Here is a 14,423-nt window from a genome sequence, read left to right on the forward strand (position 1 = left end):
TGCGGTACCATACCTCCCAAGTTTTGAAGATGGGAAAGAGGTATAAAGTTTGCGGCGCGCGTGGGGCGCTGCGGCAAATTTTTAGGCCACGCCTCTGACCACACCCATTTCACAACTAGTCACACCCATATCCATGTCCCAACCACACCCATTTAGCACTGCTGATCACACTGTTTCATGTACAATAATTATAAACAAAAAAATATGGCCACACAGTGCTCCATACTGTATAATGGCCACACATGATGCTCCATACTGTATAATGGCCACACATGGTGCTCCATACTGTATAATGGCCACACATGATGCTCCATACTATATAATGGCCACACATGATGCTCTGTACTGTATAATGGCCACACATGATGCTCAATACTGTATAATGGCCATTGGCCACACATGATACTCCATACTGTATAATGGCCACACATGATGCTCCATACTGTATAATGGCCACACATGATGCTCTATACTGTATAATGGCCACACATGAATACTGTATAATGGCCATTGGCCACACATGATGCTCCATACTGTATAATGGCCACACATGATGCTCCATACTGTATAATGACCCCACATGATGTTCAATACTGTATAATGGCCCCACATGATGCTCAATACTGTATAATGGCCACACATGATGCTCAGTACTGTATAATGGCCACACATGATGCTCCATACTGTACAATGGCCACACATGATGCTCCATACTGTATAATGACCCCACATGATGCTCAATACTGTATAATGCACCCCTCCCATCTTGTACGCATGGCTCATCTCCCCCCATACTGTATGCATGGCTCATATCCCCCCTCCTGTATGCATTGCTCATCTCCCTCCCATCCCATATGCATGGCTCATATTCCCCCCTCCTCCTGTATGCATGGCTCACATTCCCCCCTCCTGTATGCATGGCTCATATTCCTCCCCCCCTCCTGTATGCATGGCTCATATTCCTCCCCCCTCCTGTATGCATGGCTCATCTCCCTCCCATCCCATATGCATGGCTCATATCCCCCCTCTTGTATGCATGGCTCATAATCCCCCCTGTACGCATGGCTCATAATTCCCCCCCACCTCTTGTATGCATGGCTCATATTCCACCCCCTCCTGTATGCATGGCTTGTATTCCCCCCCTGTATGCATGGCTCATCTCTCCACCCCCTCCCGCTCCCATCTTGCATGGCGCGGCTTACCATCCACCTTCATCCCCCCTGTCCCCCGTCCCTCATACTCACCTTTCCCACACCGCGCGCATCCCTCTAGCTCTGTCCCGACTCCCGGCGCAGCACCTTCTTCCTGCATGAGCGGTCATGTGGTACCACTCATTAAGGTCATGAATATGCCCATATTCATGACCTTAATGAGCGGTACCACGTGACCGCTCATTCAGGACGAGCTGCAGAAGCTGAGACCAGGCATCGCTGGAGCAGGGTGAGTATGACGTCTTCAAGGAGTGTGGGAGGGAGGCAGGTGGGCGGGTGGCCGGGGGTGGCACGAGGGGTGGTGCGGGGGGGCCAGTCGGTCGGGAAGTGACCCAGGACTTAAATTAAAAAAAAAACCTTGCTCAGGTGCCACCCCCCGCATTGTCCCGCTCTAGGCACGTGCCCTCAAGTGCCTAGTGGCAAATACGGCCCTGAATATACGCAGGTTTACTTGCAACACAAAAAAGGTCTCTATTGTTGTGTTGCAATTTTACATAAATGTGATGTTAATAAGATCTATCATTCTTCTAGCGTTCATACAGGTGAATAAAAAAAATCTGATTTTCATCCAGAAAAATGGGTGATTTTCATCTGAATTGTCATTTGTATGCAATCTATTCAGCATTCACATTTCATTCATTTATATACAGCCCTGGCAAAAATTATGAGACCACCACATCAAAACCCTGTCATGGGCCGCCCAATCTCCAGACCTGAACCCCATTGAAAACCTCTGGAATGTAATCAAGAGGATGATGAATAGTCACAAGCCATCACACAAAGAAGAACTGCCTACATTTTTGTGCCAGAAGCAGTGTGAAAGACTGGTGGAAAGCATGCCAAGACGCATGAAAGCTGTGATTAAAAATCGTGGTTATTCCACAAAATATTGATTTCTGAACTCTTCCTGAGTTAAAACATTAGTATTGTTGTTTCTAAATGATTATGAACTTGTTTTCTTTGCATTATTTGAGGTATGAAAGCACTGTTTTGTTTTTTTAATTTTGACCATTTCTCCTTTTCAGAAAAAAAATACAAAATTTATTATTTGGAAATTCGGAGACATGTTGTCAGAAGTTTATAGACTAAAAGAACAATTTACATTTTACACAAAAATATACCTATGAAGAGAAAAATCAGACAATCTGAATATTTTGCAGTGGTCTCTTAATTTTTGCCAGAGCTGTATATCAGCGGTGAATAAAATTTACAAGCCCAAACGGTTTATTATGTTAATAATGTCAATGTATCCATAAAAATGGAAAGCTTTGCAGATGATCCATATGGGATCCAAAATATAGGAAAGACTACAATTTGGTCCATGTTTTTGAGCAGCCGAATTGAATCACATTAATATAAGTACTGTCAGTTTTATTCGATGTTCAGCACTAGGACCGAAAATATGACAATGTGAATGTAGCCTAAGTGTTCATGGCAGTGCATGGAGCCATAAAGGATCTATTGGGTGCTAAATGTGCAAACATATTATGAACAAGTATGAAAACAATGTTTGCCTATGCTTTCATATATATGGAATTCATGTCATATTTTTTTTCCTGCCATAGTTGTCCAGAATCCAAAAGAAAAAGATAAGTGAAATTGGAAATATGCGGATGTACCATAGTAGCCTCATGGAATCCCTCTTATGGCTCAATATAAAATGAAGCCCTGGTTATGAGATCATAGACACAACACCAAGTGGCACAAATATGAGACTACATCTGAATTTTCCTCTTATTAAAAAAAATATGTTCTTACTTTATTACCACATAGTAGAGAACATTTAATTGTTTTATGCCTGGAAATAAAATACTGTTTACTAAGCACTGCGTGAAATACTGCCAATTCCGGGGAAACAATGAACCATTCGATCCTGTCAACTATACAACTATCAAAGGTGATGGAAGCTCTCGTACAATTATTTGAAAAATAAGCCATTTCTGATTGTTAGTGATGAATGAGGAATCCATAGTGGATTCAAATGTTACAATTGTAGTGTTCAGAATCCTAGAACTCAAGCCCAAGTGTATTCATGAGCTAAACTCATGTCCGGAAAATGCGTTGAGCTTATGACTTAGCTTGCAAGAGGATTCAAGAGCTTTTTCCTGCATATTGTAGGAAGTAAATGATAGAACATAATGTGGAATCCAAGGCTTCAACAAGAATACAACAAATCCGGCAATGCCTGCTTTAAGATGGTATCAAAGCATTTTATGGCCTATGCTACGTGCAGTATACAAATGTAGTCATATTGCGGAGGCTGAGTCATATCTCCTGCCAATGGCAACATGAGCTTGGATTTGTTCAGATTTTTATCAACCGTGATAAAATAATCTATCATAAATGTCAGTTTGTGGTTGGTAACGTTTAAGCGGTTGTCAGGGATTTTTTTTTCAAGGAAATCGCTCAGCAGGATTTCCCCTCCCCTCCCAACTATTTATATGCTCATGCAGCTCTTTCAAAGCTGGGCCCAGCAATACCTTTACCTGGCCAATCCGTTCCTCTATTACTGGGAATTCAGCGTTTGATCTGATATGTAAATGAGACTTAAGATCTTAAGCCTTTGTCACTCCAGCTCTATTCCTCACCCAGCGCCGCCTCCTCCTGCTTGGCTGACTACTCCTTTAACTGAAGGCCCAGAGCATAGAGGTTGTCAATAGGGCATTAGAAGGCTAAGCTGAGTGGGAAATGGAACTGGAGTGAAAGAGGCTTTAGATCTACCATAGTCTTTCAGCCTCATTTGCATATCAATTCAAATGCTGATTTCTCAGTAAGGCCGGTTTCACATTAGCATATCTGTGCGCAGTGTATGATCTCATCGATCTTCATACGTCATGCATACATATCTTTAACATAGTGTACGCAGGGATATGCATTCGCATGCGGATGCGTACGCATGCATCGTTTCGCGGTGGTATCCGGCGAACACAACATGTTGCATTTTTTGAGACGTCAAGTATTACGCAATCATGCGCATGCAGATGATTGCGGATGAGTGCGTCAAAACAACGCATTACTGTCTATGGGAACGCATTGGTATGCAAGGACATGCGTATGCATGTGTTCGATATGCATGCGTACTTCAGAATGAGAAGCTGCAAAAGACGATGATTTCATCAGTTCAGAGCATCTTTTTTGGCGTCATGCGTAAGATGATGTGGATAAAAAACGCTGTTTAAACATGCGTTTGCGCATGCAGATGATACGCTGTGCACAGAAGCGCTACTGTGAACCTAGCCTAGTAGAGGAACAGAATGGACATGTAAAGGTATTTCTATACTTGTTTTTGAAAAAGCGACATGCTCATTTAAATAGTTTGGGTGATGAAATTCTGCTGACAGAACCCATGTAAACAATTCAATTGTCCGTATCTTTATTCGAGTCTTGGCTTAGCACTGCTGTTAAGACCTCCACCTGAGATCAGTCAATGTGACCAGTCTTGTTTACATCAGGAGGCTGAAATCCCACCGTAAACTATGATCTCTGACAGTTAATGGTTTACTAATATTTCATCCCATCTAGACATCCCTATGTCAGCTAAATACATCATCAGCACAAAAGACTGGAAATGATCAATGAGAGCAGCTCCATTCAAAGTGTAGCTGTCGCTGCCAGGTATTACACCATAGCTCCTGTTCTTTTGGATAAAATCTGTGCTGTAGTAGCTGGCAACTGTCGACAGCTCAGCCACCCTGTGAATGGACATGTGCTCAGCAGCTCCATTCGAAGGGTTTACATCCTGCTGGTTCATCAATGGGAGTGTCAGACACCCATCAACCTGTAGGTAGGGCATCAATACCTATGATAGGACAAACTAACTAATTCTCAAATTTGACATACCTCAAGATGTATAATGTGAGCTGATAAACATTTAATCAAAAATGTATTCTTCTAACTACTACTTTATAAAACGTTCAATGTATATTTTTTTTTTTACATGATTTTGCGAGATTGTATTCAGTTGGTATGACAAACTGTGATATCGAGACACAATTCATGAAAAACTAAAGGGGTTGTCTGATCAGAATATACTAATGATCTAGGTCAATATCAGACAGGTTGGGGTCCAACATCCAGCATGCGCACTGATTACCTGTTACAAGGTCAGGGCTAGTCATCAATATATTATGACCCAACAACCCCTTTAAAAGGTTGACACAACAGTAGTTAAAGCGAGTACAAAAGAGGGCAACAAAATTAATAAAGGGGATGGGGGAACTACAATGCCCAGAGAGATTAGCAAAATTAGTATTATTTAGTCAAGAAAAAAGGCGACTGAGAGGCGATCTAATAACCATGTATAAGTATATAAGGGAACAATACAAATATCTCTCCGAGGATCTGTTTATACCAAGAAAGGTGACAGTTACAAGGGGGCATTCTTTGCGTCTGGAGGAGAGAAGGTTTTTCCACCAACATAGAAGAGGATTCTTTACTGTTAGGGCAGTGAGAATCTGGAATTCCTTGCCTGAGGAGGTGGTGATGGCGAACTCAGTCGAGGGGTTCAAGAGGCCTGGATGTCTTCCTGGAGGGTAACAATATTGTATCTTACAGTTATTAGGTTCTTTAGAAGGACGTAGATCTGGGGATTTATTCTGACGGAATATAGGCTGAACTGGATGGACAAATGTCATTTTTCGGCCTTGCTAACTATGTTACTATGTAAAATAAAATATTTTAAAAAAATACCTTTTACTTCACTACATGTGTCTTATAACTCAATGCAACCTGCAACCTTTAGGAGCAATGATACAGCAGCTATAGGCTTGAGAGTGGACCTTACCGTATCTTTGCATTTCTCCAATTTTTATACAGAAAACTATCCATTTCTACCCATTTAAATTTGCTAAAAATTGATGATAAATTCCATCAGCTGCATTAGTATGTAGCTTGGGTTCCACAGAAGAGTACGATGAATCAATTGGCAGAATGTCATCCGATCATCAGTATGGAACCGGTGGGACAACCTCTGGGAAACCGTCTGTCAGAGCATGGTACAGTATAGAGATTCGATTGCTACCCCAGCAGACCATCCTTAACATGATACTGGTCTAAACCTGAAGTCCTTAGAGTTCGGGAAAGCAATTATTTTTATTTCTCTACATGTAATATTGGTTTTTATCCCCATAGTGACCAGGAAAATACCAGGTACATTCTGTATGGTACCAATTTTTTTCTAATCTAATATTTACATAAGCATGTAAATGTTATTCGGCAGGTATGTTAAGCATATATTAGGCAGAGATACACTGAACCCCTGAGGAAGTGGCGATACACTTGAGGCTGTTCACAATCTCTCCTGTGGGTATTAATAATAATCTTTATTTTTATATAGCGCTAACATATTCCGCAGCGCTTTAGTTTTGAACACATTATCATAACTGTCCCCATTGGGGCTGACAATCTAAATTCCCTATCAGTATGTCTTTGAAATGTGGGAGGAAACCGGAGAACCCGGATGAAACCCACATAAACACGGGGAGAACATACAAACTCCTTGCAGATGTTGTCCTTGGTAGGATTTGAACCCAGGACTACAGCGCTGCAGTGCTAACCACTGAGCCACTGTGCTGCCCTATTGTGGGTATTGTGAGCACATTTATATTAATAATTTGTTTAACACTTCATATCCTTTTTTTATTTTGTAAGTTTATGCTTGGATATATTTGAAAGGGAGTTTCACCATTTTTGTCTAATACATTTATTGTAGAGCAACCTTCCAATTTGCACAATTTATACCGTAAAATATATACCGTAGATAGAACTGCTCGTTGGTGGCTGCACTTATAATTTTGGCTGTTGATTGAGAAAAGCCAATGTATAAAACAGTGTCATACCTTAATAACCCTTTTCCCCACTATTAGCTAAAACTCTGAGCCACATAACGATGGATATCTCCAATATATCGATAACATAAAGCCGTCCATTGATTTCAATTACGAATATGTAACACTGTAGAGAAAGTAAGAACTTATTAGGTGGTTTCTTAGAGATATTGGAAAGGTGGGTGATCAGGCATAGTCAAAACCATATAACCTGCCAAGGGGAAGTAAACATTGTAGAGGAAGGGTACACCTCTCAGAACTAAGCTCGTTCTCTCTGATGGGATCTGCTTGTGTTAGTGGATAACCATGTCTGTTCCCATACTAAAGATCTTATCTGTGTTAAGACAACCATTTTTTCATTTTTTCCATCATTTTGAGTCTAAGCATTGAGACCCTTTATTGATCATGAAGAAAGCCAGCATTTCTTGGAAATGTTTTAGCTAGCAATATACTATCAATGGCTTGTACTTAGAGCTTCAAGTGGCATGGTACTCAGCAGAGCGCTGCAATCCTTTAATTCTAGTGGTCAGTGGGTATGAGTTTATAGATCCACACCAGCCACAACTATAGATAAGTTTCGATGACACAGGTGTTCTTCAATCTGACAACCGCCTTTACAAATCAATCCTATCCTCAAAAAGTGTTTCTGGAAATATTGAGACATAAGGAGCTCTCTCCCTTACCCTGGATCATGATACCTTTAGCCCCTGCATCACCAGGAGATCATTGGGAAGTTATGATTTTACACTTAATTTTACAGAAATGACACAATCTACCCACCTAGGTCTATGATAGGACAATAGAATGGCGGACACTCAGGAAGGACTCTTATCAAATACCTTCATTTATACAAAATAAGACAGTGTGTGTAGACAACATGGCTATTTCTCCACAGACATCCATTCTTATACACTGACTGCTCTGTCATTTACTACCTTCGTCATTCCAGTTACAGGAGGTACAAGCTACTTGCAAATGCAGGATCTGCTCCATAACAGTTTTACAAGACATGTTAATAAAACAAGAGTAACTATAGGATAAGCATTATCCTTAAGTAATTGCTTGGATTGAGTTATAGGAAACTGACAATTAAATTGTTCTTTTTCTAGCATTAAGTCTACAATGATGCACAAAAGCGGTTATCAAAATATGATCGTAAATATGGCTTCTCTCCGGCTATATACACATGTCCTCTCTTGTCGGTACATATAGGAGATTAGGATACAAGAATACTGAAAACAACGTAGACTACAATGTGAAAGAAAACCCAAACAAGGAGAGCCAGATGTGATGTGTCCGTAAGACACTGACAAATTATGACATTAAGATTCAGAAGATGAGACAGATGGATTACACAGGGAACCATTATAAACCTGCAGCTGCAGAGCGCAGGAGTGCTACAGTGTGCGCCGCACTAACGAGCAGCTATGCTCCTTCCTGTCTACAGCTCGGAGTTATGGGGGTAGAAGGACATTTAGGGTCAGCTGGTGTAGCACAGAAACTCTTCCTCTTGGTCTAAGGCCATTATAGAACTGCATCACATAATATGCATCCACTGCAATACAGAGAATACACATAATGTAAAATCTGGCAATTCATCATATTATTCAATGTATGGTATAGAAACACTAATATTATATACACCTTGTGTACATGTATCATGCAACATACACAGATTCACACAACATCGGCAAGGAGTTTGTATGTTCTCCCCGTGTTTGCATGGGCTTTCTCCCACACTCCAAAGACATACTGATAGCGAATTTAGATTGTGAGCCCCAATGGGCACAGTGCTGATTATGACTATAAAGCGCTGCGGAATATGTTGGTGCTATATCAGCAAGTAAAATAAAACATACGAAGAATACATTTAAAGGTAGTAAATTAACAATACATGTGCACAATTGTATATATAATAAATCTAGATAGATAAGATATATGCAAAGAGTATGTGACCTATATAGCAAAGACTGTACACATGCTATAAACATATATCATATGATATTCTCCATATTTAAGATGAAATGTTCTATATTCAGTGCTGTACACACATTACCATATATAACGTGCACATACTATATAATATACACATTCTGCATAATATATACAGTACATGTGCCATTTAATATGTACAGTATATTATTTACTCATAATAGACCCAACACGTAGACGCGACATACTTTCACTCAATCATGTGATTGTGGATGATGTCAATTCAGTATCAAAGGGATGTGTTGCTGATACCAGCAGCCTATGTATGATAACTCATGTTAAGTGATGCATTCTGAACCCTGACCATTGACCCTGTAATGTCAGCTGTCTACTCACCACCTGCACTGTATGGCTGGAGGTATCTTGATCAGATGACTTCTCGGTTGACACTGAGTTCAGGAGCCAATTGCTGGGACAAGGACTTGGAGGAAGTCCTGAGTCTGGACTGTCCAGGACCCTCTCACTCTTCTTCTTCATGTCCAGCAGATCTGGGACATCCTGCAGGTTTAGCCTCCCAACCATAGCTGCTCACTGCTGGGCTGGGACTGCAGGCTGGATGTACTGATGAGAAAAAAAGGGTCCAAATGTTCAATGGACAATTCCTCTCAGCAGTAATGAATCAGTGACAGAATATGTCTGGCTTGTGCTGTGTAGGAGCAGCTCTAGACACCAGTCACCTTCTGAGGAGCAGCCAGGGCTGGAGTTATGTGAGAAGGAACTTGTGTGGCAGCAGTAGCAGCACAGTGTGGGATGGGATGGGCTGCCTTCGGCTGCCTCCCCCTCCTCTACAGCTGGATCCCAGGGTTTATTATTAAGCCTTAGTTAATTGTTAATGTGCAGGCATGAGCGTTCTCACGCCTCAGGCCACTGACACTATATATCCCCATATTTCTACTGGATTTACTTTAGGTCTGTGCAGAAAATCAGCTGCTGCCTTGTTCCAAGGGACTCTCTCAAATATATTTCAATATCACAGTGAAAAGGTAGATGATAGATGATGGATAGGATAGATAGATTCAATAGAACTGGATGGCTGGATGAGAGAGAGACATGTGATAGATAAATAGATTAAAAAGACAGACATAGGGTAGATAGAGGGATGTACAGATAGACACACCTGAGACGGACAGATTGTTGGTTGGATAGAGAGATATGAGGTGGATAAAGTTGTGGCTAAAATTAACACTGACACAAATTTTTGTTTTCACAAAGTTTGTGACTTCAGTGTTTTTAGATCTTTTAGCCAGATGTTTCTATGGATACCGAAGTACAATTATAAGGATTCCATACATTTTTTTTATTCAAAAATATATCAAGTTTATGCAAAGACCCAATATTTAATGCTGATCCTCATTTTTCAAGACTTCTGCCTTTCACCCTGGCAGCAGAATATCAGCTTCTGGGCCAAATTGTGACTGATAACAGCCCATTCTTGTCTGATCAGTGTTTGTAGTTCATCAATTTCTCCATTCAATTCAATTTCTCCATTTGAGTTTGTCCATCCACTTTTTGAGGATTGATCATGGATTCTCAATGGGATTGAGATCTGGAGAGTTTCCCGGCCATGTACCCAATATGTCAATGTTTTGTTCATCAAGCTACTTAGTTATCATTCTTGACTTGTGACATGGTCTCCATTATATTTGAAACAACATTGTTCATCACCAAATTTGTTCTGAATAGTTGGGGGAAATAGTTCTTGGAGGATGTTTAGATACAGTTCTTTATTCATGGCAGTGTTCTTAGGCAAACTTATGAGGGAGCCCTCTCCATGGGTGAAAAGCCACCCCACACATGAATGGCCTGATGATGCTTTACTGTTTGAAGGATATAGGACTCATGGTAGCACTGACCTTTTCTTCTATGGACAATTATTGTTCCACATGTCCCAAACAGTATGAAAGGGGCTTGCAATCCAATTCCTCTACTTCCTGCAGAATGCTATTCTATCCTTGATGTTTTTGACATCAGGACATCCTTCAAAATCCTCCATCCTCACTGTGCGTGCAGATTCGCTAACACCTGCTTGCTGCCATTCCTGAGCAATCTCCCCACTTGTGTTGAACTAATCCCCTAGCTGAATCCTCTTCGGCATATGGTCCCGGCACTTGGGGCTCACAATCTAAATTCCCTATGAGTATGTCTTTGGAGTGTGGGAGGAAACTGGAGAACCCGAAGGAAATCCACGCAAACACAGGAGAACATACAAACTCCTTGCAGAAGTTGTCCTTGGAGGGTTTTTGTAATTAAGTTAATTTTAATGGCAAGGAATGACTTTGCAATTTTTTACAATTCATTTGATCACTCTTCATCACAATTTAGAGTTAATGCAAATTGTCACTATAAAAACTGTCACAGCAAGATTTGTGAAAACCAAAACTTGTGTCAGTTTCAATACTTTTGGCCACGACTGTACTTAGATTAGATATAGAGACAGTCATGAGGAAGAAAGATGGATGGACAGACAGGTACATAGACATTTAAGGTGGTTGACTAGATAAAGAGATAGGTAGTTCAAACATTTGAGGGTGTTATAGCACAGTGAATTTTCTTTAGTTCTATGTGCTGTGTAACAGCATGCTGTTTTACAGCTTTTCTCTTTCAGATTTAAAGGCATATACATGAGAAAAGTGCTGACAGTTTGAGTTAAAGACTTCATTTAAAAAAGTAGTCCCATTTCTTATTCCCTAAACCTGGGTAAATGTTTGTGTAGTTAGTGTCAGTGTGTTAATATACCCATCAATCGCAGTATTCTCCAGTATCCCGAGCCGCTTAGTTTCTCTTCTGAGTCACGTGACTGATTCTAACTCTTTGGATCACACTGGTGTCTATGTGTGATCGGGAATTGTCTTTTAAAATGTAAACCTATTGATCTTCATTCTGATGCTCCATACCCTACATCGTCAAAGCCACTTTTGGGTCACATAGAATGCAGCGTAATCCGGAGAGTGAATTGCGATCACGTAACTAAGAACAGCAGCAGAGCTGTATACTGTAAAACATCAATCAGTGATTATATTAACACACACCATACTCCACTAACATTTACACAGGCTAAGAGAATAACAAAATATATAATAGGAGTGCCTCTATAAAGATTATAGAGTCACAAACATTTTGCTATCATTAAAATGCCATAGAAGGATATTCAACATCAAAGATTTTCAGCCCTAAATGGGTTTGGTTTTGAACATTGCAATAGTATTGATAATAACAACAATAGAACTTCAACTGACTGAAATATTAGCATTTCTATTCTAGAACCAGCTTTAGATGTGACACTGCTGTAGCTCTTGACTGAATAAGACAACGTTCCTATTCTTATATCCAGTACAACATTGTCAGCTGTCAACTGGCCTCCAGCATAAAAATCATCAATGTATAAAGGTCCTGACAGAAACATTATACTTTTTATGGAAAACAAATGAGTTATGAACTTATGAAACATTTTCTACATTTATTAAGAACTAGTGTATAGTGAAGAACTCTAGATACATTGTGCTGGAATCCTCACCAGGGGTGCACCCGATGCAGAGTAAGGCTAAGTTGACATTAGCGTTTCAGTCCGCAGCTTGGTGCTGCAGACTTCTTTACTTACCTCCGACTACTTCCGCATGTGTCCTGCGTACCTATCTTTAACATTGGGTACGCAGGTACATGCGTTGTATGCGGATGTGTCCGCGTGCATCGTTTTGACGTGCCTGCTGAACTCAAGAAAATGCAACATGTTGCATCGCATTTCCCTGCATACCCAATGTTAAAGATAGGAATGCAGGACGCATGGGGAAGTAGGCGGAGGTAAGGAAAGAAGTCCGCAGCACCACGCTGCGGACTCAAACGCCAATGTGAACCCGGCCTAACCAGCTGTTCTGTTCTTCCATGGCAATACAGTAATCACGCAGTGACCCTCGTTAGTTCACTTAAAGGTCTTTATTTTTTCCAACTTACAAAAGAAACTCAAATGTTATCCTTTTTTCTGCTGCCGGATCGTCCGTAAGGCTGGGGTCACACTTACGAGTGCAATGCGAGAAACTCGCAGGAGTCTCTTGCCTCAATACCCGGCACTGCCGCCCGCACTCTCCGCACGCTCCGGTCCCGAGGGTATTGATGTGAAAGTCTCGCGCGAGTTTCTCGCATTGCACTCGCAAGTGTGACCCTGGCCTAACAGTCCATATCACTCGTGGTTGCATCAATGGCTTTGCTGGCTCTGGCTTTGGCCTGTGATCAGTCTCACACAGATCTGTCCTACACTGAGCTCTTGCCTTGCTGCTTGCAAACCAAATAACTGACACACCCAAAGCTTAACTGAAAGTTTAAATGGGAATTGTGGACATGGGAGGGAGAGATCCATCCCACTACCAATCCTACAAATCTCTCTAAAAATAAAAACCCATGTCAGATTTTCTTAAACTTGATTTGATCAAATAGTTTGACCACTTCACTGACTTCATTAACCACTGACAAATCTGACTTCGTCAAATAGTTTGACCACTTGGTCATATAGTTTGCCAAAATCCACACTTTATTTTGCATTGAAACCACAGCTGTGACTGCAATTACAATGCTCTCCAGCGGGTTCAATATGCTTCTATGCACATCCTGGGGACACATATCGACCGTCATTGGGTCTGTAGTGATTACCTCCCATAAATCATCTTTAGACAATAACATCTCCACTTTGAACTTCCATAACTGATAGTTCTCATTGTTCAGCTTAGCTACTGTGAGTCTCAGCTCTGAACTGCTGCTCATCTTTAACTTATTTGTCTTACTTGTTTGGAGAGAATTGCTCTTAAGTATTCTTTTGCATTCACCAAGTCCTTTTTGTCTTCAATGCTGGGCTCATAACCTTTTGCATAGTTTTGTCACAGAAGAAACTGTGAGAGTAGATTATGTTTGGGTAATTCAATTTCTATCTTCACAGAACATGAGGTACATGCATCAGCTTCTTAATACAGCACAACAGGAAGTCTGAAGGACCTTTTACCAGAGAGAAATTGAAACCAAAGTACAACAAGTATATGCATTACATTCAACTATGCATATAACAGTATTAGCATCGCCATCTACTGTCAGAAAAGTGTTAACTCTTCCTGCACACAAGTCTGTACCTGTTGCATATTTGCCAACATGCCCCACACCAGTCTTTATACATGCTTTACAATATATAAGAAAATGAGGAAAGTCCAAGTTAAAAAGTAGAAATAGAAAAAGGTTTTTGCCACCTAATCTGAGAGCAGAATAATGTTGAGACAGAGACCCTGATTCCAGTGACGTGTCACTTAGTGGGTTGCATAGTATAGTTTTGATAAAATCACTATCAGTAGGAGATTATTACTAGAGGGCTAGTGTTGTGAATTCTGTTCTCGAACTCCCTCCGGTGGTTATGAATGGT

At 40.8% G+C, this 14,423-nt stretch overlaps 1 protein-coding gene across 1 annotated transcript in view; it reads right to left on the reverse strand.

Annotated features, from left to right (window-relative positions):
* Window positions 1–9,771, reverse strand: part of RFLNB (refilin B) — a 39,996-nt gene extending 30,225 nt beyond the window's left edge. Inside the window, exon 1 of the mRNA XM_077296356.1 lies at window positions 9,365–9,771. Coding sequence (XP_077152471.1) covers window positions 9,365–9,550 — 186 coding nt within the window. The 5' untranslated portion in view covers window positions 9,551–9,771. The remainder of the gene's footprint in view (window positions 1–9,364) is intronic.
* Between the last annotated feature and the right edge of the window lie 4,652 nt (window positions 9,772–14,423).

The sequence above is a fragment of the Ranitomeya variabilis genome, chromosome 3 (assembly GCF_051348905.1).
Source record: "Ranitomeya variabilis isolate aRanVar5 chromosome 3, aRanVar5.hap1, whole genome shotgun sequence".
Lineage (NCBI taxonomy): Eukaryota > Metazoa > Chordata > Amphibia > Anura > Dendrobatidae > Ranitomeya > Ranitomeya variabilis.